This window comes from Zootoca vivipara, chromosome 12, assembly GCF_963506605.1.
Source record: "Zootoca vivipara chromosome 12, rZooViv1.1, whole genome shotgun sequence".
Taxonomy (NCBI): domain Eukaryota; kingdom Metazoa; phylum Chordata; class Lepidosauria; order Squamata; family Lacertidae; genus Zootoca; species Zootoca vivipara.
Genome location: NC_083287.1, coordinates 39,291,255 through 39,315,722, shown reverse-complemented (window position 1 = coordinate 39,315,722; position 24,468 = coordinate 39,291,255). Strand labels below are relative to the sequence as shown.

The window sequence follows — 24,468 nt, the reverse complement described above, 5'->3', positions numbered from 1 at the left end:
AAAAAAAAACCAATTTAAACTAACAGGAAAGGATGGCCAGAATTTATATACGGTATGTAAGTTCAAATGTACCAATGAATGTCAAATGCCTTATAAGCTAAAGTTATCATTATTTGCACCACAAAGCTAAGATATGGGCAAAGTTTCTTAGGGAAGGAATTCCAGAGGCTTGGACTAAACATTTTAAAGGCCATGCTGGCCACAAGGCTGTCACGAAACACATCTCTCAGATGATGCATGCAAAAAAGGTTTTGCCACAGAATCTCAGTAGGCATTCATGTTAGTGGAAGTATGGCAGCCTTCAGATGCTTTGATGTTTTAGACAACTTCTTGAATTGGGCCCAGAAACTAACGTCAGTGTGAGAACAGGTGTAATCTCTTTCCTTCACTCACCTTCAGTACATCAGTTACAGGCAGATACGTCTTATGCACAATGCTGCTCTCTGGTATGGGCACACTACGGTCGTCTTTATTGCTGATCTGTCTTTTTCTATCAGGTTGGGCTATTGAACTGCTCATCAATGGGGTTGTCAAGTCTCACTCCACTCCAGGCAAAAGAGATTGAAGTGGCGCGATGTGGAGCTTTGGCACTCTGGAGCTGTAGCAAAAGTTCCAGGAATAAAGAAGCAATACGTAAAGCTGGAGGCATCCCCCTACTGGCTCAGTTACTGAAGTCTCCCCATTCAAATATGTTAATACCTGTAGTAGGAACTTTGCAAGAGTGCGCATCTGAGGTAAGCGTCTGAGCTTTTCTGCAGGTGGAAATAGAGCAGAATCTGAGATCAGGAAAAAGTGTACAAATGCTTTAAAACTGTTGTTTTTTAAGGACTATGATTGATCTTTAACAAATATCCCACAAAATATTGAATCAATTCAGTTAATAAAATAGCTCTTGCCTCAGGTTCATTCAGTAATATTTTTTAACATCTTAATGAATAAAAATGTGACTCCATTGATGGCTACAATTAAACATTACACAATACAAAATGAAAATAGCATCTTTTGCGCCAGTAGTCAAAGGGACACCTTATCTTATATCCTATTCTGAGTTGGACATTTGGTCCACCTAGCTCAGTAGTATCTATGTTAATGACAGCACCTGTCTGGGATTTCAGACAAGACTCTTCTAGCTTTACCTAGAGACTGAGCATTGGACCTTTGGCATGTAAAACATGTGCTCGAATACTGACCTATGGCAAAAGCTCAAATTACAACGAAAAAACCCTTAAACTCTTTTGAGTATGCCTGCATTTTTTAATATTTAGCAACAGGCTGTATAACCATGCAAAAGTCCCCTGTTACCTGTTGATCAAGCACTCTTAACACGCCAGTTTCTAGATCCATCTTCCCTTCTAAGAAGCACCATTCCAGTGCTGAACAGGTAGATTGATGTTACTTGCTTGCAGTGACAGAATAATTCATCTGCAACAAAAGTCAAGTACTTGTCTTACTGGTTTAAATGGGAGTGCTAAACAGCATACTGAAATGTATCCCATTGACCGTAATAAAATGACTTGACTTGAGTGAGACTTAAAAGTACTTAATTTTGGAAGCATGTCCAAGGTTTGAAATACTGTACTGAAGTAGTTTCTTATAGTTTTTAATCTTAATTATTTGTTTCCTTCTACAACAAATGTTAAGATCAAACAATGAGAAAACAGTGTTTAACATTTTTATCTAGAGAAGCAGAACCTAGAATTATAATATCACAGGACAAATTATCTTCTGTTTATGAAGCTTAGGATCTTTGCTACAGAACTATGTGGTGGATTGTTCTAATTGGAGTCTCAGGACCACTTAGTATCTTGGTATATTTATGCCCAAGGTGTGTGCTGCCATACTTGAAACAACAATTTTATTGTAAACAGCTAGAGAGCGTTCCCTGTAAATGTTCTGCATAAATATGGTTTGGGTCATCAAGGTTCTACTATTGTGTTTTGCATTTTGAATACTGTAATAGCAATTTATCTGTTAATACATCTCTTAACTTAATTCATAAAACTTGCCTTTGTAGCCAAGCTACAGACTCGCGATTAAAAATGAGAAGATGATAGAGAATCTTGTGAAAAATCTGAACAGTGACAAGGAAGAGCTTCAAATGCATTGTGCCAGTGCTATTTTTAAGGTAAGGGATACTTCCAGACCAGCTGAGGTTTCCTGCATATTATTTCATCTAGTAATATTGCACAGGTCAGGCAGTTCTGTGGAAAGCAAGTTGTATCCTCCTACCCTACCAAGAGACTGAAAAACTGTTAACATGAGTTTATAAGCATGATCGTGGTGAAGTAGGCACACGAGTACTTCAACTAGAGCAAAAAGTTCTGTAAGGAATAGTAAGCAACCCAGTTCGCGACATGTCCATGCCTTGCTTTGTAAGATGCTGCCAACTGTATTGGATGCCTTAGTCAAAATGGCTACAAAGCATATAAAATAAGTACAGCCTTGCAATTTCAATGGTACAGCTACCGTATAGGAAGGTTACAAAGTCAAATCAAATATCCTTTATTAGGCATATCAAACCACACATTATCACATAAAATTTGTATACAAGTTATACAAAATACAAGCTCAGTTGAGCAAGGCTTATTCCAGTCAGTTCCTTAACTCCAGGAAGAATATAAATAAATATATATACGGTAAATACTACAACCCAGCACTGCCGCATCACCTACCAATTAAGGAGCACTAACTCTCTTTGTAATGGCCCAGCCTTTCTGCATGGACAGCACTCAAAAATTCAGCTACGGCTGTAGTAATTTGATCATCCCTGTCCGATAGTAGGACCTGAACAGTTGGTAGCTTAGGTTACAAAGTCATCCGAACCCCCTTTGTGCCGGGCTGGGGCAGGGTTGGCTGGTGTGGAGCTTCCCTTTCTGTCTACCTGACGTGCAGACTGGCAGAGGTAAACATGTCAAACATGCCGGCAGAAGTGCTGAAATGGGACTTTTTGGCAGGAGAGAGGGGCAGGACTGAGCTGTTGGTTGCTGTGGTAGCCCTGCTACTGTCACATGACGCCATCGGGTTCGATTCAGCCCCAGCTGCTGCAACAGTTCCAAACGCGCGCAACAACCAGCCAGCCTCCCATCCTGTCCTCTGCGTGTAGCAGGACTGGGGCTGCTGCAGTGGTTCCACTGCTATGGAAATACCCTCTAAGGGGAGGGGGTGGGGAATTGTTCCCTAATCCGGGACCCTGACGTTTAATGTGTTCAACCTGATTGAAGATCCTGAAATCCTGCTCCATAAAGTGTCTGCTTTGAAGGGGATTCCTCATTGACTTAGTTATCGGAGACAGATCCATAATGGATGCAGGCGCCACCTGTAACAATGAAGTTAGTGGAGAAGTCTTCTGGCACAGGAGCAGCATATTCACACTGGAGTGCAAATGAAGCTTTTGACTGGGAAAGGCTTTTGCCGTGCTTGTGAAGCTGTTGATTACATACTCGACTAGAGACAAGGCCAAATGTCCCCAAGTTCCATTTAACTTATTATGACTTGAGCATGCCGCTTTGCTCTGGATTGCTCTCATTACTTTCATTGTGTAAGCCTGTTTTATAGGCCTCCGCTATGTATGCTTCTACTTTTTCTGGCTTTCCCCCTTTTTTACATAGTGTGCTGAAGACCAGGAAACACGTGAGCTCGTTAGGCAGCACGGAGGCCTAAAACCTCTTGCTACATTGCTTGGTAATTCTGGAAATAAAGAACTTCTGGCAGCAGTGACTGGAGCAATCTGGAAATGTGCAATCAGCAAAGAAAATGTGACAAAGTATGGATAACATTTTCACATTGTCAGCTATATATATTTAGCATCTTTTCATGTAGTGACAAAGCAAACATCCAAGGAAGAGAGATTTAACAGCTGTGCGCATGATTAAAAGTCAACTTTTAGATGTTGCAAATGTGCATTCATGTTCAGAGGTGTACCCTGACTGTCTTGCGCCCTTGGCAAGAAGCTGTATTGGCATACACACACACACACCTCAAAAACCCTTGCACCCTTGGCAAGGTGTATCAGCACCTCTAAAGCTGGGAGAGACCATAGACAAGAAACTCAAAAAGATTGCTTTTCGTTGCCTTTCATGCTCTACCAGTGACTTCCTCTGCTTTGCTCCACCCACCCCCTGCCTCCACTTCTGTCAGTCAGTCTGCCTGCCTGCCTTTCTGCTTGCTGCTTTTCCTTCTGCCTCCTTCCTCCATCCCTTCCTTTATTCTCCCCCTGCAACTCATGCCCACTCTCTCTGCTTTTCTTGCCTCCGAACCCCTCTGCGTGCTCCAGTCACCACCCACCAACTAGGGAGGGCCTCCACCAAGGTGCCCAGGGGAGCCTGCATGCCTTGCCTGGCTGCCTGGAACAGCAGAGCAGCGATCCTATTATGTTAAGAGGTGCTGCTAGCTCTCATGAATATAGACATGTATTTTAAATAATTATGACAGTGATTTTTGTATTTTATTTAAGGATATTTTTAGCATCCTCTTTTGGTCCTGTCAGGGGTTCTTGCGACTACTCTAGAGTAACGACGCTCCACATGCTTGTCTTTAAACAGTTTTTATTAGTGCAGTCTGGTTACAGTGAGACAGGTGTGTAAAAACATGTCTGCTCATTCCGATGCAGAATCCGGCACTGCCCCCCCCCCACGTGATCTTCTCCAACATAGGAGTCTTGGGACAGTGAATCTCCTCCCTTTCTTTCTCCTGCGTAATTCCAGAACCGGAGGAAAGGGTCTACGCTCCATGCTTTCCTTTCCCCCATTCTCTCCCTCCCTTGCCTCCATCCTGTGTAGCCAGGGCTCTCCCATGCTGCTGGAGCCCTGGCTCTCTCTCTCCACTTCCTGACTGGCCTCCTCAGAGCCCTGGCTTCCATCACTGATTGGGGAGGAGCTACTTCTGATGCAAGGGGGAGGTTCTCTGTACTTTCTTCCCCTTACAGGTCCCATGGCAGAGTACAAGAGCAAGTAAAAAAAAAAGCCAACCCATCCTGAAAACTGCCATCCTAAAGAGGCCACCCATGGAGCCACCCAGCCACTCATTACTATTTATTAAATTTGTATATTGCCCTGTGCCCACAGGTCCTTAATTGCAGCAGTGCACTAATAATACTGGCCAAAATGACAGGTGCCAGTTCTAGAGAGAGAGGTTTCCATATTTGTAGTGCCACCATACGGCATGCCCTATCCCATGTACCTCCTCTGGAGATGGGAGAACCTTCTGTTATATCTGTATTATATATACTGCAGCTTCAAATCTCTTTAAGAACTAATTCAAGGTTTGTGAGAACTAGAAAAGGCTAAGGAATTTCTACTGGAGTTTTCAACACCTTCATCAAACTCAACAGTTCCCTGTGGTTTTGAAGTTAACAATTACAGCTAAACTGATTTCGAATTAACATACTGGCCTGAATATAAGCCTCACTTTCCCCCATAGCTGCCAAGTTATCCCTTTTTTAAAGGGATTTTCCCTTATGCTGAATAGGCTTCCTCGCGAGAAAAGGGAAAACTTGGCAGCTATGCTTTCCCCCCCAATTCCGACTGTGAAAAGTTAAAGTGCGGCTTAAATTCGTGACCTTACAAAAATAGGCTTTTACGATCCTGCTGCTGAAACAGACATACGGTAAAACAGAACAGGTGTGTGTTCCTGCAGAATTTTAAGGGAACGGCTTATATTTAGGTATTGTATTTTTCTTTCTCTCCCCCTCCCCTTGAATTTTAAAGGTGCGGCTTATATTCAGGCCAATACGGTACTTTAAACGTGTAGTGCAGATATGCCCTTAAAGCCTAATACATGCACAATGTAACGCCAATGCTTTTTAAAGAGTTCTTGAAATATTGTGTCCAATTTGTGATTTCGGGAGAATTAGCTCCATAAATGTTTTCAGGATATATCGTTCTGGTGAAGTTAACTCTGATATTTTATTTTACTTTATTTTCTTTTAGATTCCGGGAGTACAAAGCTATAGAAACGTTGGTTGGCCTACTAACAGATCAGCCAGAAGAAGTCCTTGTGAATGTTGTTGGAGCACTAGGTGAATGTTGCCAAGAACAAGCAAATCGGAGCATTATCCGCAGATGTGGTGGAATCCCATCCCTTGTTGCTTTACTCACTGGAACCAATCAGGCTCTCCTCGTAAATGTCAACAAAGCAGTAGGATCCTGTGCAACAGAACCTGAAAATATGATGTAAGTTGTTGTTGTTGTTGTTGTTGTTGTTCATTAAATTTATATACCACCCTTCATCTGAAGATCTCAGGGCGGTTTCCAAGATAAGAACACAGGATAAAAGCACAAAAATAAATGGTTAAAACAAAAACAAAATGAAGCAACAACTCCCCTCTTCCACAAACACATCTAAAAGACTGTAGAATATTAATCATCCAAAGGCGTGGTTGAGGAGGATCGTTTTTGCCTGGAGCCTAAAGATGCATAATGAAGGCACCAAACAAGGAAAAGTTCCTTGTTGGTTTTTTTTAAACAAAATGTTGTGCATACATTGGAACACAGTGGGCAAAGGGAGGAGGGAGGTGAGCAGGCAAGGAAGGACTCAGCCTCTTCTGCCCCCCTCAAGATTGGAGGGGCTCAGCCCCAGCCCAGCAGACTGGGGGGGGGGGGTGAAGATGCCTCAGCCCTATAGAGCTGGCACCTATGCGTTGGAATATCCTGATTTATCATATTTATTACAGAACTAGCTGACCCGGCCACGCGTTCACGCGTTGCTGTGGTTCTTTCCTGTGATCCCCCACCCACCCTGTCACGATCCATGACGTATCCTGCCCCTCCTCCCTCCACCCCGGCTCATCCCTGTGTTTCGGTAGGATACCCTTCCCTCTGTTGTCCCTGGGGAGTGTTGGCCCCTCCCCCTGTATCTCCATACCTTGGCCCCCACCCTCGAAAAGGAACTGTTAGGTTCTGCATTCTATTTCCCAGCATGCACTTTTGTCTGAACCCTCTGTTGTTCCTGGGGAGAGTTGGCCCCTACCCCTGGTATCTTCGTACATTGGCCCCCATCCTTGGAGAAGGAGCTGTCAGTTTCTGGGTTCCATTTCCCAGTATTTACTTTTGTCTGAGCCCTCTGTTGTCCCCCCCCCTGTATCTCCATACATTGGCCCCTGCGCATGCATCGTGAACATTTCTATATGTTTAGATTAAGGATCGGGGGTGATGATGTGCCCTGGGACCCAGAGAACTACTTAAAGAATCCCAACCCGGGGAGGGGGGGTCAAATAGCGAAGCCCCACAGCCCTGTAGCAACAGGCAGGCCTAGACAGAAGGAGGGGGATCATATGGGCCACTTGGCGTGGGCCTCCGAATCCAAAGCGGACCTCGGTCAGCATATTCACAATCAGTAAAATGAAAAAAGTAACAAAAGGGTTAAAAACAGAGACACATTATCTTATCTACCTGGGCCGGGCCTCTGTCTGGCCCTGCAAGGGCCTGGCAACAGAAGGTGCGTTCTGAAGTACCAGAGTTGTTCAGTTCCATAAAAAAACCCAGGAAGTGGCAAGGGGAAGGTAGGGAATTGTAAATGGGGTGGGGGGTATGCACTGAAAATATCTGAGGACTTAAACTGGGGAGAGAAAGTGAATGGTTGTTTTTTTTATTTAAAAAAAAAGACACAGAGGCTTACAATCAGTTGTTTCTCCTAAAATAAGACATACCCATAAAATAAGTCATATTTATTTTTGTCTTGTGGATTTTTTGGGGGTAGTGGTGCTAAATTGTAAAGTCAAAAACCCCTTGCAGTGTAGGGGCCTACATAAATAGAAGGCCGTGCTGCGGTCTGTGGCAACCCCCCCCCCAGACAGGCCCCGACCTCCACTTGGCAATGTTGGTTCTTTGGTGGTTTTTTTGGGGGGTGGGGGTAGTGTTGCTAAATGGTAAAGTAAAACCCCTTGCTGTGCAGGGGCCTACATAAATTGAAGGCCGTGCTGCGGTCTGTGGCAACCCCCCCCCCCCCAGGCAGGCCCTGACCTCCACTTGGCAATGTTGGTTCTTTGGTGGGTTTTTTTTTGGGTGGGGGTAGTGTTGCTAAATGGTAAAGTAAAACCCCTTGCCGTGCAGGGGCCTACATAAATCGAAGGCCGTGCTGCGGTCTGTGGCAAACCCCCTCCAGGCAGGCCCCGACCTCCACTTGGCAATGTTGGTTCTTTGGTGGGGTTTTTTTGGGTGGGGGTAGTGTTGCTAAATGGTAAAGTAAAACCCCTTGCCGGGCAGGGTCCTACATAAATCGAAGGCCGTGCTGCGGTCTGTGGCAACCCCCCCCCCAGGCAGGCCCCGACCTCCACTTGGCAATGTTGGTTCTTTGGTGGGGGTTTTTTGGGTGGGGGTAGTGTTGCTAAATGGTAAAGAAAAACCCCTTGCCGTGCAGGGCCCTACATAAATCGAAGGCCGTGCTGTGGTTTGTGGCAACCCCCCCCCCAGGCAGGCCCCGACCTCCACTTGGCAATGTTGGTTCTTTGGTGGGTTTTTTTGGGGGGGGGGTAGTGTTGCTAAATGGTAAAGTAAAACCCCTTGCTGTGCCCCCAAGTGCGTTGCTGTGGGTTATCCCCCTCCCCGGGCCTAGTGGAGGCCTGGCAGCCTGTCAGGGGCCTAAAACAAAGGCCTAGATAAAATGGCTGCCTTGGTGTGTTTCAGTTGCTTGGTTGATGATGATGTCATTCGGTTTGTGGGTGTGGCTTAGATTTCTCAGGAAGGGAGGGGTGTACTGTGGGAGGAATTCCACTTGAGGGCGCTGTTTGACTTGGTGGAAAAGCAGGTCTGTACCTGGGCAGGTGTGCGATTTGAGGGATTTTTGCCCCCCAACAACGCTCTAGGAGTGGCCTGGATCGTTGTGTCAAAATTTCAGGAGGATCGGTCAAGCGGTTACGGAGAAAAGTGGCAAACGGGATTTCATGATTTTTACATTTTTATATATATAGATTAAAATACCATAATTGGCTGTGAATGAGGCTCCAGTTGTTCAACAATATAGATTCTTTTTTGTGAAGTCAGTAATGGACATGAAATATACTTACAAATATTAAAAGCATAGAAGATGTAATATAGTATTTGTAATATTTGGCCAAAATCAAAACAACAACCCAGTGGAATAAAAAAAGTTGTTGTTTAAATGGAACTCCTAGATGTCATATTACAAACTGCTTTGTAAACTCTCAATGGATCACATGGAAGAAAGGAGGCAACAGCTGTTCTGAGCTGTAAATCACATTTGATGAATCTTTGGATCTTTGGCCCCTGTGTCCAAACATGCAGTAATGTAACATGGAAGCCAGATTACGTAGAGAGAGGCTCTTTTATTGGGAAGGTAATTTTTCTGAGCTTCGATAGTCCACTTTGTAAATCAGAAGAATTCACTTGCATTCTAATAGTATTTTATATATACACCCTCACCCACACACATTGTACAAAGATATGCAGGAGAACTAAATAATAGTATCTGATATTAAGATAAATATCAGTACCTTCCAAGGTTTGGAAAATTCAAGCCCGATCAGCCTACAAAGCTACCTTATAGTGGCTTAGACCACTGGTCCATTTAATGTAGTACAATCTTCTTCAGTAAGCAGCAGCTTTCCAAAGTCCATTTCACCTGAAGATGCCAGAATTTACTGCCTCCAAGCCATATCCTCTACCACCAAGCAGTGGCCTCTGCCCAGGTAATATCTGAATCCTAGCCACCTAAAACTGGACTATAAATTTCTGTTTTGAGGTGCTTTTGGGTGAAGTATGTTTGCCAACTTTTCTGCACATCTAGGCTTGAAAAAATAATTTGCATACTTGGAGCTCTAAGAGTGCTTTCCTGAAGTGCTATTTAAACTGAATATTTCAGTAGCTGTACGTGGAAACTAAACAAATACCAAACTAATTTTTCTTTCCCCCACCCCCCTGCATTGCACACTGTGATCATGAACTGAAGAGGGCTGGCATTTTATAAAGAGAACTGTTGATATTTGACTTGCATAATGTAAAGCTTGTACAGTTTGAGGCTCCAGCATTAAAATTTCATGAGAAATGTTCCAGTAAAATGTTCAGGTCGGCCTTTGCTTTTACTCTATATGAGGAAAGTCACAGTTCTCTGCTTATATATCAACAAGGTTGCAAGGAGATAGCTATCTTCTGCTCCTCCTGTTCTGTTGTGCCTAAATCACTTGATATTCACGGAGCGGTGCAGTGATTCTGATCGCCTGAAAGGGGCATTTGTTTCCATGCTTTGGCTGTCACCCAGTGGCAAGATAGTGCAGAAGTGTAAACATGCCATATGTACATGAACAGGGCTAGTCAAGTGGTAGAAAGGGGTGCATAGTTTGAATCACTTGCACGTTGTGTCTCACGAAGAATTGTAGATGATCATATATGATTACTTTTTTTAATTAACCTAATAGAGGCAGTGCCATAAATCAGCAAATAAATCCAAACAACCAATTGGCAGAAGTAAAACCCCAGGACTGTTCTGCTGCTCAGAGCCTATTGCTCTTCTATCCAGTATGGACAGCTTCATGCTGAAATGTAATCAACAAAAGAATCCAAATCAACCCAAATTGATGCCTAAAATTGTGGTCTTTCAAAGCTCGGCCTGTTTAAGAGGAAGGAAATCTGCTGATAGTTTGGGCAAAAATAAAACTTGGGCCATTTTTCTCTAACTGAATTATGGTTCTGATCTCTCTTCTTTTCACTACAGGAAGCACCCACTGTATTAGCTTGCAGTCCTGAGCCAGAATTTGCTCTTTTCAATAAAATGCAGGTGCTATGTATTAGAAGATTTGGTTTATGATCGAGAAAATGAATTTCTGAGGAAGAAAAATCAGGAAATTCTATCCCTTTTTGCCAGTGGCTTAAAAGGTGTCCCATTTTTAACATAAACAGGAAGAAAAGTTGCTCAGCCTCAGTACTAACTATGATGCATTAGAAAATGTTAAGGATTTTCAAAAGGTGTTAAAATGTGCACTAATGTTTTTTCTTATTATCTACAGATGTCTTATTTGTACTGTAGATACTGGTAACTTGAAAAGCGAGGGCAATAAAGTCATGTTTCACATTTCAAACTTCAAGTTAAATGGTTGTGCCTCCAAACCTTGCTGTATATTCCCTTCCCAATAACACACAAGTGGAAAGGGGGAATTAATAAGTGCAGCATTCTGTAAGGATTTACCCAGTTTGGAATGCAGTAAACTGGAGTGGAGCAAATTTTCTCTTGTGTCAGTTGACTCAATCATGTGTTTTCAGTATAGTAAGTAACAGCCTGTGCCCTCTGCTGCCCAAAGTTTCAGTGCGAACAGCAAAGGTGAAGTGTGTCACACAGATCACTCAGATTTTTCAAAAGCATGCTATATAGGCCATCCACGGGGTAATGAAACTAGTTCTGCCATAAGTAGTTTTTTGTAGATTAACTTGAATCTGTTCTGGGAAAATCGTTTCCAACTGTAGTTGTGTTAGTGATGTTGGTGATCCTGTACAGTCGTCTTTAATTCTATCGTCCATTTAAATTTCTTGTTAGATTTTTATATTGCCTTTTATTGAACATCAAACCTAACTATTGGTGTTAGGATTTTGAATCTTATGCACTAAAATGAAAGACTTTCTAACCAGCTTGAGCCCCTGATTTACCATACTATTTATCAAAGCCGTTTGTAACCATTTTTTTGTTTTATGTTTAAAAGAGTTGCATTGTGGTTTTCAAAAAGATGAGATTGTGCTTTGTAAGACTTGGAACCTGTAATCTTACCAAGGAGCACTATAGATATATATAGTCAGTATAACACTGTTTACATTTGTGTATGTGGTCTCAGTTGGCAGGAGATGCAGTCAGACTTCTCAAGAGCCCTGGCATAGAATGGGGTAACAAAAAAAAAGAGATAGATATAAGAAACAGATGTTGAGGGTGTGTGCATGTGTCTTTGAGTAAGTCTGGGGCTTGTTTATCCTGGAAATATTCAATATCAAATTATTAGAACACAGAAATGGCTTGCTGTAGAATAAGATTGTTAACATGTAGAAAGAGAGACTTCATTTAGAACTGCTGTCTTGGCAGTAAAACTGATTTAACCCTGGCAATTCAGGAGATCTTCAAATGAGCGCATATATATATATATATATATATATATATATATATATATATATGAGAGAATATGAATTGCTTCTTGGTTAAATAAGCAACTGCCCAAACAATAATCATGGTCTAGCCAATATGTTCCAATATAAATTACACCAGCAATCAATTCTGCTGTGTAGCCAAGATTGGCTTATATACAGCAGTATTTTAAGAAACCATTAGACGTGCTGTGTTGAATCATATCCTGTCAGGGGCGTTTGGATGAGCCTCAGCCACAACTAGTCTGCAGATCACAGCAGAAGGCAAAGTCAAATGGAATAATGACCCAGGACCTCTAGGTAAACATGTGGTGCTGGAAGACTCCCGAGGAGAATTGTGATCGGAATAGATCCAGCTCTTAAGAAGTACAAATGGCAGGTAAGGAGGTCAGATGATTCAGATAGACAAATAGATCAGAAGCAGGCAAACAGCTTGAACAGGATTCCAGGAAGCTGGCAGGCAGGTAGAGAAGCTTACACCCCCCCCCACAGAAAAATCGCCCCATTCCTATTAAATACATTACATCAAATATTTGCTTGTTCAAGATGTTAAAAGGTAAAGGGACCCCTGACCATTAGGTCCAGTCACGGGTGACTCTGGGGTTGCGGCACTCATCTTGCTTTACTGGCCGAGGGAGCCCAGCGTACAGCTTCCAGGTCATGACTAAGCCGCTTCTGGCGAACCAGAGCAGCGCACGGAAACATCGTTTACCTTCCTGACGGAGCAGTACCTATTTATCTACTTTGATGTGCTTTCAAACTGCTAGGTGGGCAGGGGCTGGGACCGAACAACGGGAGCTCACCCTGTCGCAGGGATTCAAACCGCCGACCTTCTGATCAGCAAGCCCTAGGCTCTGTGGTTTAGACCACAGCGCCACCTGCATCCCTGTTCAAGATGTTAACTCCTGCCTAATCAGTTGGACATGATATATATGTTCCAAAACAGGAAAAAGCTTGGAGACTCAAACCAGCAGCCCCACAGAAGTAGCAGCTTGGACTTGTGATGCAAACTCTTCCTAGGTTTCCCGAGAGCCTTGCTAAGTAGTCTAAGTTATCAACTATAGTAACAACAGCCAGTCAAGCTGATCAGCAGGAAACAAATCCTTGCGCATAAGCTTGGCAGCCAACACACAACCACCCCTAAGGCTTCTCAGAGCCTAGTGAGAGAAGCTTTCATGAGACTCACCTTCATGTGGACCCAGTGAGTTGGTTCCCCTTTCCTAATATCCCCTGTGAAGCATGGCCTCAAGCAAGTTCATTTAATTACAGCCTTCTTAACAGACAATTCTCCGGATGCCATAGAAGTGGAAGCCTCTTGCCACTGGAGAGAAGATGTCTAGGCTGAAGCAATTTCACCAGAAGCTGTGGAGAGAGCCTCTCAGTCTGTATTGGTCAAAACTTGTTCCTGCCAAAAAGGAAGGCAAGGAGCATTCTACCTCAAAACAATTCCTCCCATCTCTATTTTCCTATGTTTACTATAGCAGGAGAAGTAAAACTGGCATTCTTCCAAGGTTGAAGAGCAGTTCCAGAATTCAGCAGCTCTCTGGGAAGAAGCTTTCTTCCTTCTCTCAACGCCCCCCCCCCAATACCAGCAAAAGGAACCTTTCAGAGTTTGCAGAGATTTGGAGCAAAAGACATAATTGAGCAATGATTACTGAATGGAGGCATAACAAAGCACATTTTTCACATGATCCAAAATACTTATTTGAAATTATGTAAGATATACCAGATTATGAATGTTACGCTTTCAACTTATCCTTTTTTTGTTAATATGCTTTGCAAATATATATGATTTTTGTTAAACTGAATAATTTTTTAAAGAAATAAACCAAGCGAGAACGAGAGACAGAGGTGCACGCATGAGCTCTGCAAATGATGACAGAATGCTAATCCCCATAATTATCGTGTATCTCCTTGGATTGGCTTCTCCTTTCCGCCAAGCAAACCAAAGAAACATACAAGAATCAAAAAGGCTATCCAATATCTCATTCATGTTAAGGCCACAGAACCAGTTCCAAGTTGGAAGCTCTTCCTAGGAGTGTGTTTTGGTTTTGTGCATTTACTTTTATAAGGTTTCTTTTTTCATTTTATGGCTAATTGACGTAGCCCTGGAGACAAGAGAGCACAGAAGAAGAAGAGTAGTTTGGGTTTGATATCCCACTTTATCACTACCCTAAGGAGTCTCAAAATGGCTAACAATCCTCTTTTCCCTTCCTCCCCCACAACAAACACTCTGTGAGGTGAGTGGGGCTGAGAGACTTCAGAGAAGTGTGACTAGCCCAAGGTCACCCAGCAGCTGCATGTGGAGGAGCAGGGAAGCGAACCCAGTTCACCTTTCAGCGCCATTGCAAGGGAATGCTTTGTCCCCTGATGCTTGTACTGCTATGAGTTAGAAAGGAAGACGAGTTCAAGGCAGTATAATGTTACAGCAGCCATAGCAATGGTGTTAACTGGTATTTTGAAGGCAAGCAGAGTGCCCCAGATGGTGTTTCAAAAGATAATGCTCTTGAATCCACAGTAAAGCATGGATTCACTGGGTGGTCTTGATCCTTTTACTATCATGGTTTGTCAAGCTAAGTTTTCTAACTGTTAATTTGTGGCTTCTAATAACCAGCCTCTCAGGGATTGATATGAGAAGCAGTAAGAGGCACTCTGCATAGTTTTTAAGTAAAATAAAAAAAATTCCTTCAGTAGCACCTTAAAGACCAACTAAGTTTTTATTTTGGTATGAGCTTTCGTGTGCATGCACACTTCTTCAGATACCTAAAGCTCATACCAAAGCTCATACCAAAATAAAAACTTAGTTGGTCTTTAAGGTGCTACTGAAGGAATTTTTTTTATTTTACTTCGATCCAGACCAACACGGCTACCTACCTGTAACTAGTTTTTAAGTGTTCTACAGATGATGATAAAATACTGGTTTCCTTAAAGACTGTGATTATAGTTCTAAAATCAATAGAGGTAAGTTTGATTTTAAAGTTATCTAGATACACAATGGTACCTCGGTTTTTGAACGTAATCCATTTTGGAAGACCATTCAAGTTCTGAAACATTTGAAAACCGAAAACTCAAACCAGAAGCCTCAAAACGGAAAACTCAATATGGAAGCCAGGTTTCCTGTTTGATTTCTGAGGCATGTTTGAAAACCAAAGCAGTTACTTCCGGGTTTATTGAGTTCGAAAACTGAAACATTTGTCAACGGAGACGTTAAAAAACCAAGGTACCACTGTACTTTTCTTTCCTCATGAAGAATAGTAGTGCACACACACACACACACACACCAGGCGGAATGAAGATACGTGCTTTGGGGTTAATGGGCAACAGCTTTATAAATATCAGATCTTCAACAGGCAGAAAACAGCACGTTAGTAGAGCAGGTGGTAGAAATCTAGCCAACTAGTACAAACTGCCAACTAGCTACGCGAAAGCAAATATACCCGGTATAGGCCAAGAAGTAGGCAATTCTGAGAAGACAGACTGTCAGGTGAATGAAGAGTGGGTGGCAGCTCCTATTATAGTGGGTGGAGCCTCCTGCCAACCTGATGCCCTAGACATTTGTGCCCTGATAGGAATCTCCATTCCACAGTCATATGAGGAGGACAAATCCACCCCTTGCTAAACATGTCAGAGGACAGTGATGGACTTTGGGCTCTCAAATTTCAGTAGCACCCTGTATAATGCTAAAATTTAGTACTCCTCTTGTGCGCTGTTCTACAGCATTGTGGTGCAACCTGCAGCGTAGCCCCCAGTGCAACTAACTGCACTGGTTGTGCTACCCTAAAACCGCCTCTGCAGAGAAGGATTTGCATAACCCTTTTATATGTGCTTGTGTGTACTGTATCGTCATTTTATTGCCGCTTTGTGGTCTAAACTTGGATTTCCTCTGTGTTTTTTGAAGTAGCTGTTCTTTGTACTGGCCATGTAAATCAGCCTGCCTTGTTTTAACATTTCACATTGTCCTTGCTCCTCTCCAAAATACCTGGATCCTGGAAGCAAAATTATATAACCAGGTTGCATCAATTTAAAGAAAGCTGTACTTGCTTTAGACAGAGAGTTCGTGTCCTAAATCACTCTGTCTGAATCAAAATAATTGTATGATTACGTACTGGCCTGATTTTCTACTTACTTTTCATTCCTGGCAAACTCATTTTACATAATGAACAGAAATTAGATGTTCTTGCTTGATTTTTTTACATGGGTAAAAATCTGTGTTTTATTTTATTTCCAAAATAATGTATTCACAATTAAAGATGTGGACAAACTGTGTAGAATTAAACATTTGAGGTTATAAATCAAAGTATGCCTGATTGTCTTTATCTTCACTTCATCTGCTTTGAGTTTTACATATCTTCCTGAACAAAGCCATGTTTGTAAAGGATATTAAGTTTTGTTTGGTCTTCCTCTTCGTTTTAAAGTACTCGGTGGACTTTAATATGAAGTTATGATCCCCTAGACTGATTGATATATAAACATAAGACAGATGGTTTAAAGATGACTCTGATGATAATTCATTTTTCAGCTAGACATGAAGATACTTTGATTACAGTATGTTTAAGCAATTATAACACGGTATTCAGTGTTAGTCTCGTCGGTAGGGAGAACACATAGGAAACAAGTTGCACGTTATTCATGCCCAACAAAGGGTGCACTGTGGTGTGACCCATTTTAATTCCAAATGTTAGGTTAGCAACATAGAAATTTAAAATATGTCATACAGCAAGGTAAATAAATTAAACATAGACTCAATATAGAGTTAAGTACATAGTTTTTTGGCATAAATATTTGTTTTGGAAAGTATTTGTTGCTATATGAAAGAAACTAGTATGTTTGAATTTTGGTTCGACTTTGCATGCAGCTTGTTAAAGAAGTCACGTGGCTCATTTTTAAAGTTTACAAGGGTCCTAGCTATATAATGCCGTTTATTTTATACTTTTTAGCAAAAAAAATTAGGTAAAGTGCTGGGGGCGGGGCAGGGGAATGTATAGGATTCAATGAGAAAGTGTATCTTGTTCAAAACCACATTTCTACAGATACACTTTATAAACGATGTTGGCATGTTTCAATGATAAAAGTGACACATGGGTCTTGCGCAATAACCATCTAATAAATAGAATGTTAAGTATTATTTCAGTTGATATCTTCAATGCCTCTCTTTAATAGGATAATTGATCGTTTGGATGGTGTTCGTTTGTTATGGTCTTTACTGAAAAACCCTCATCCAGATGTTCAGGCGAGTGCAGCCTGGGCTATTTGTCCTTGCATTGAAAATGCAAAGGTGAGAAAATATTTTCTAAGTATTTTACTAAGTTGATTGTTAGTAGGAATTGGTGGGCTGACTGCTGATGGTACAAAGCCACTGACAGTTCCCTCAAATAAGGGAAAACAATGATCTTTCCCTATGCATTTTACAGGGGGGAAGGGTATCTAGCAGGGTACAATTGGATCCCAAACGCCTTGCGAATTGAATGCTTTGGCTCCCGAACACCACAAACCCTGAAGTGAGTGTTCCGGTTTGCGAATGTTCTTTGGAACCCGGACATCTGATGGGGCTTCCACAGCTTCTGATTGGCTGCAGGTACCACTGTATCTAGAAACAAGCCCAGAAAAGAACAAGACCTGGAAAGTTGATGTGTATACACACACACCATCAGCGGCTGAAACTAAGACCAAAGAGAGTTTCCTAAATAAGTTAATAACAGACAGTTGTTCCTCAAATTAAACAAGTTCATCAGTTATAGCAATACCAGAACCAGGCTTTCTTGGTAGTGGCGCCCACCCTGTGGAATGCTCTCCCATCAGATGCTAAGGAGAGGAGTGATTATATAGCATTTAGGAAACATGTTTGATGTTTTATTGTGGTTTTACTATTATGCTGGGAGCCACCCAGAGTGACTGTGGAAACCCAGCCAGATGGGCGTGGTATAAATAATAATAATAATAATAATAATAATAATAATAATACTACTAAAAACCAAACTCAACAGTACTTGAATAGGTAGAGCAACAACAACAAGAACATATTATTTATACCCCGCCAATCTGGCTAGGTTTTCCCCAGCCGCTCTGGGTGGTTCCCAACAGAATAAAAGAGCGATGTAATATCAAACATTACAAACTGCCTTCAGATGTCTTCTAAAAGTTAGATAGTTGTTTATTTCCTTGACATCTGATGGGAGGGCGGTCCACAGGGATAGTGCCACTACCAAGATGGCCCTCTGCCTGGTTTTGTTTGCATCATAAGCCATTGGCAGAAACTACAGTTTGATCAACGAGATACAGGCTGTAAAAAGCCACATAGTTATTGGTCATTAATCTGCCACACATGTATGAAAAGCCTTTGATACACATCACTTGTGGCCCATGGGCCAGATCAGGCCCATCAAGCCATTTCAAGAGGTCCTCCATCTTTCTCCTTGTGCGTGTAGTATATTATGATGTATGTCTGCCAGTGTGATTGTGGGGGGCATGTGTGTATGCAAAAGAGGCAGTGGGTCCACTGGTACATGACTCTTGGAGGACTTACCAATGGTGAATGTGGCCCCTGGTATACATACCTGGCTATAAAGACCTATAAAGCCATCCTTTTTCATATGTATCCGTTGCTGTTAATATATATATATTTATTTTGAAAATGACTTAAAACCAGTCGCAGCAAGAAACATTTATGGGTATCTTTCCATGAGCAAATACTATATCTATATGGAACATTATCATGTTATGGATTTTGTGCTTTTATGATGTAAACCTCCCTGCGATATTTGGATGATGGCCAGTATATAAATTCAACAAATAACAACAACAACAACATAGGCTGCATAGTCTCCTGGAACTAAGTCCCAATGCTCTTAATAGGACAAACTGCAAAGGATTGTACCGATAATTGCTATTAAGACTTGCAGATGGCATCTCTTTTAACCTACCTAATAGGATGCTTCTTCTGTTAAGTCGCCATCTTTTTGAAATACCATCTCCTAGCTCCTGTAAGAGCTCCTGTAAAAACCATCACTGCTTTCTGAAACTCGGGAATCCTTCTATTGCCTATCAAAATTTTAGCCATGGTAAACAAGGCAGCCCAAAGTTTACGCTGCTAAATTGGGGTTTCTCAAAACACATATTAAAGCTTCAGATTATTACCATATTGATCTTCATCCACCTAGTTACTAAATTGCTTTGATAGCAAACTTCCAACAACATTGGATTACATTACACACACTATTGTAAATTGCAGCATATCAATACTTGCCTACAGCCCTTCCCACATTTTGGATCAGAGATGTTATTCAATTTGTATAACCATTATATGCCAGCATCTCAAAACTTTGCATTAAGCTTCTCTCATACCAAGGGAAGTGATAACCACCCAATACCCAAATATGCCACTCCCTCTCCTCCAAGAGACAAGTGTATCATCCCCAAGCAAGAGCAATATTTAAAAAATTCACAACAAACATATAGTTCAGTAAAAAGGGTGGTAAAGATGAAGGTAAAGGGACCCCTGTCCATTAGGTCCAGTTGTGACTGACTCTGGGGTTGTGGCGCTCATCTCGCGTTATTGGCTGAGGGAGCCGGAGTACAGCTTCCAGGTCATGAGGCCAGCATGACAAAGTCGCTTCTGGCGAACCAGAGCAGCACATGGAAACGCCGTTTACCTTCCACAAAAGTGGTTCCCTGTATGTGAAAGTCTTCCCTCCCTTCTTCCATTACATGCAGTTAAGTCCTGATATACCTGAGCTGCTTATATTGGTGCATAGAGGGAGGGAGGGTTGTGTTAGCCCAGCAGAGCATTTCTGTGTATTATGGCGAGCAGTGTTACTTTGCTTGGTGGTGACTAATGTTATTTTGTAGTGGTAGGGTATATATAAAATTGAAACATTTATTTTAATATGTTTTATTAAAGAGAGAGCGAGAGAGAAGAGCGGCCAAGCAGGCAACAGAATCACCATAACAGAAGTAGATTTAGATTAATTAGCTGGTTAATTCAATAGCTACAAACCATAACGGTAGAAGTAATTGCTGTGACAGAGTGGAAGTGCATTAGCCAATCAAAGCAAATAATTATGAAGAATTGCAGTGAAAAGTGTTCTGAGCTCTGTTGATATTGGAAAGTCATTTTGTAGTCAAGATACTCCTTTATTCCCTATGCTGAATAATGTAAACATAAGAAACACTCAGAAATTACAAAGTTTTCCTTGTTTCAAGCATGGTTGCTTTGTTGATCCTAAACAAAGACAGATAGGATCAAAAAATGATTTAGACACTTTTAATTGTGGGTAATAGTGTCTTGAGCCGACCTCAACTTCTACATGCAAGAACTTTATTCGTATTAGCATTATTATTATTTTCCATATTTCAGTAAGAAAGTTAGTTTGATTTGAACCATTTCCCCCTTAATTTTGAGTAGTTTCTGAGGCTATGCTTGTTTACTGCTATGTTTCTCCCAGTCCATTCATATTTCAGCACATAAAACTGTGAATAAAACAGGAGGGGGAAGAGAAGTTCTGTACTTTGCTCTGAGCACACACAAAGGAGACAGAGAATGTGCTACCTTCTCCATATTACTTGAAGGCATTTAACCATGCAGCATCTCTGTATAGCATGAATGGTGCCATTGGCCTTGCGGGGGGATGGAGGGAGGCATTTTTTCCAGAGTGCCAGGCAATCAGGAGTGTCTGTTTTACCTAGTGTCTCTGAGTGACACCCTGCTCAATTCCCCAGTAGTCTGCAGCATGGGATTAGCCCAGAGGTCAGCAAACTTTTTTCAGCAGGTGGGCTGGACTATATTTTGGAGGGGGAAAATTCCTAGGCCCCACAAATAACCCAGAGATGCATTTTAAATAAAAGCACACATGCTACTCATGTAAAAAACACGCTGATTCCCGGACCATCCGCAGGCCAGATTTAGAAGGCGATTGGGCTGGATCCAGCCCCCGGGCCTTAGTTTGGCTACCCATGGATTAACCAGTTACCTTTGCCAAGCTATTTAGGATGTTTCAGTGTGTCCCCACAGCCAGCAAAGCCAAGAAGGCATGCTTTCCTTCTTCATGTTGCAAAACCTCAGGGACCAGTAGGTTAATTTGGCTGAATGAGATAGCAGTACCGATTTGATAAATTTGGAAGGTGCATTGAGTTGGCAAGGAGAATTGCTACCTTGCTTAGCAATCTGAGGCATCTTTATGGCAAGGGGATCTTTATAGACAGGGGCCACTAAACTTCATTATGGAGATTGACCACTCAAAAAGGAGTCACTTAATATGGCAGAAAACACTTCTGGCCCACCAGGCTCCTGTCTATAGAACTGTGTGCCCCCCCCCCCCCCGCAGTAATCAAAGTTGGCCATCCTTATACAGTTATTTGCCAAGACATTTGCCTCATGTGTTTATCTCTTACGTTATGCCATTAGTTTTCCTTTCTCATATAATGATACTTTATGAAATGCAAAAGAGGCAAACTGAACCTTCTCCTCCTTCCTGCCCTCCGGTAAATGGACTTAGTAAGTTGGGTGTGCTGCAGAATGGCAAACCATGGAACGGGACATGGACAGGTCTCCAGAAGGAAATGGAGTCCACAGAGGACTCTTGGTAACTCAAGTTTATTTGCTCAACCACACCATCACATTTTTGGGCAAAAGTAGCCAGAGTTGATAAATTGGCTTTGACATCTTAAGCTTTCTAAGATATTCTAAAAGGAAAATACTACTGCGTTGTTTTTTTATTGGGAAGCTTTTATCTATGAGGGTAGAATATTTATAAACACGGTGCCTTTTCAAAGCAGCATTTAGTTTACAGTACTTCAAACTCAGAAGAGAGTCTCGTTCCGAGAACTGAAAGAGGTCTCAAACTTCAGTATTTTGGCAGACCAATATATATGTCAAGGAATGTTGATATTAAAATCAACAAGTGATGATGATCTGGTCCTGCAAATCACATGGTCCACAGCACCCCAAAGATTCCAGTGGATAGGACTCTAGTATCTCTGGGACTTGTTCAAAAACTGACTACCTTTCCCCCCCTTCCCCCCAAAAGTCTCAACAAATGAAACTGATTTGTAAAAATGTTATGAGAGACATTGCACATATTTCTGTAAATCAAGAAAATCTTTAATAGAAAAAGAAAAAGATCATGATCGTGGGATAAGAATAGATGCTGAATATATTTATTCTCCTTTAGTACTGTGAGGGGCAAGGGATATCGCGAAGCCCTTCCCCTCCTGAGTTCCAGCCCAGCCCCGAGCGAGGCTGAAAAGAGGGAAAGCTCCAGCTCAAGTGGGGAAACAGGAAGTGGTGTACAAGGCTCTGGCAGGGTAGAAGAGCCATCGTCCCAGGTGGGACAGGAAGGGGGAAGGAAGGGGGGCAGACCAGTCCCCCCAACTCCGGAACTGCGCAGAAAGCGTCGGGGGAAGAGGATGGGTCTCCCCAAGTTGTTATGCTGGCGCAAGATGCGCCAAAAGCCACTTGGAGGTTCTGATTCAAGCTGAACAGATGTGTCTTTGTAAATAGCACTGCCATCAGCACTGTAAATACTCAGCACCAATAAAAGATAAAATGCAGAGCTGTGTAGAGTCGTTACTCTGAAGTAGCCCAATCCGGCCACCGTGACAAGTACATTCACATTTTACATTTCTCTGTAGGAGGGCATGTCTGATGTAGGCTGCTCAGTATTGACACAATTCCTGACACAACACAGACAACATCTTAGGATTCTCGTTACTTTACAAAGCAGCTCATATTGATTAATTGTAGTTTGGATTTGTACAGTGAAAGGTGCATAGGAACACATTTGATATTCAACCAACCATCAGGTTTGGACCACTGCAGGCTGTGCTTGGCTGAATCATGGTAATAACAGGTCCATTGAAATCAACGTGATTTAGCTTTAAATCCTAGCTTTAATTTCCTTTGTCTACTCTCAGCATGACTAAGCCTGGATCCAACCCATAATGGACAATCACATTTGGAAACCGAGAGAAAGAACGGGCAGTGAAATTAGCTCTAAAATGGAAAAACAAGAGCAAAAGCAACTTGTGTTTTCATGGAACCATTGTTTACATTAAGTGGAGATTTAGCCAATTAAGTAAATTGTTTTGTTTTGTTTTTCTCTCAGGATGCTGGTGAAATGGTTCGTTCCTTTGTTGGTGGCTTAGAGCTGATAGTCAACTTATTAAAATCAGAGAATAAAGAAGTTCTGGCAAGTGTGTGTGCTGCTATAACCAACATAGCAAAAGATCAAGAGAATTTAGCTGTTATAACAGATCATGGTGTTGTCCCTTTGTTGTCCAAACTAGCAAATACAGTAAGTAATACATTTTTTGTAATATGTTTTAACAATTGCTAGCTTACTAAAACCTGCTGCATGATGGTATCCTAAGTGTGTCTGCTGAAATAGAATGGAATGGAAGAAAAGGGAAACAAAGTGCATTGGAAAAAACCAGGAGATTCTGTTAAAAGTGAAAACTTTGAGAGGACCAGAATTTAAGCCTTTGGTATGGGCTTTACTGTGAAGCAGCTGAGAAGACCAGGACATTACGTCTGTAAACTACAAAGAAACACAGGATGATCTAGAGACTAGGCAGAGAAATGCAATTTCATTATGTGCTGCATTTTGTTCTTGAAATGATGTATTTACCTAGCCTTCATTTTATTTTTTAAAATGATACTTCCTTGTTTACTCACTTTAATACATGGTTTAAAATTCAGTTTATAAGGCTCACGTGCACAGAACACTTAACCACAGTTTAGCACTATGTGGATAAGCCTCGGTGAGCCTTAGCAAAGCATTTGGCTCACACACTGTCCCTTTCACTCTCATCCTCCTGCAAAACCAAGAGGAGGAGTTTTGCCAAGTTTACTTCCATTTTCAAAAAAAATATTGGTTTAGCATTATTTGTGAACCAGGATTAAAACAAACTATGGGCAGTGAAGCCAGCTTCATAACCCATGAAGTTGGCTTGTTGAGCAACTAACCATTCTCGAATTTATACAAGAATTCCTGGTTTACATGTAGTATAAAGCATATATGATTTCAAACTAGAAGTAAACTTGACTAAAGTCCTGACTGTGTGGGAGGAGGAGGAAGGGTGTGACTGAGCCTGATGCTTTGCTTGGATTTGCTGGGGCTTGTCTGTTAAGCCCTTCACAAGGGGTAGCCAATATGGTAGCCATGTTGGCTAGGCCTACGCTAATTCATGGTTTGTGTACGCCCATAGTGTAAGCCCATAGCGTACACACCAGCCTGTGTGTGTGTGTGTGTGTGTGTGTGTGTGTGTGTGTATTGATACTGATTTGAAACTGAAAGAGTGCATATTCTATTAACATAACAGATCCACTATTTACCATGCTACAAGTCAGTTTAAAGAAGTTATTGCTTTAAGATAAGAAAATAGACACCTCAACAGAGCG

At 41.8% G+C, this 24,468-nt stretch overlaps 1 protein-coding gene across 1 annotated transcript in view; it reads left to right on the top strand.

The window, feature by feature from the left end:
* ODAD2 (outer dynein arm docking complex subunit 2) overlaps positions 1 to 24,468 on the top strand; it is a 77,618-nt gene that overhangs the window by 33,961 nt on the left and 19,189 nt on the right. The window contains exons 13-18 of the mRNA XM_035130099.2: positions 498 to 734; positions 2,015 to 2,125; positions 3,609 to 3,763; positions 5,928 to 6,170; positions 17,235 to 17,349; positions 23,174 to 23,362. Coding sequence (XP_034985990.2) covers positions 498 to 734; positions 2,015 to 2,125; positions 3,609 to 3,763; positions 5,928 to 6,170; positions 17,235 to 17,349; positions 23,174 to 23,362 — 1,050 coding nt within the window. The remainder of the gene's footprint in view (positions 1 to 497; positions 735 to 2,014; positions 2,126 to 3,608; positions 3,764 to 5,927; positions 6,171 to 17,234; positions 17,350 to 23,173; positions 23,363 to 24,468) is intronic.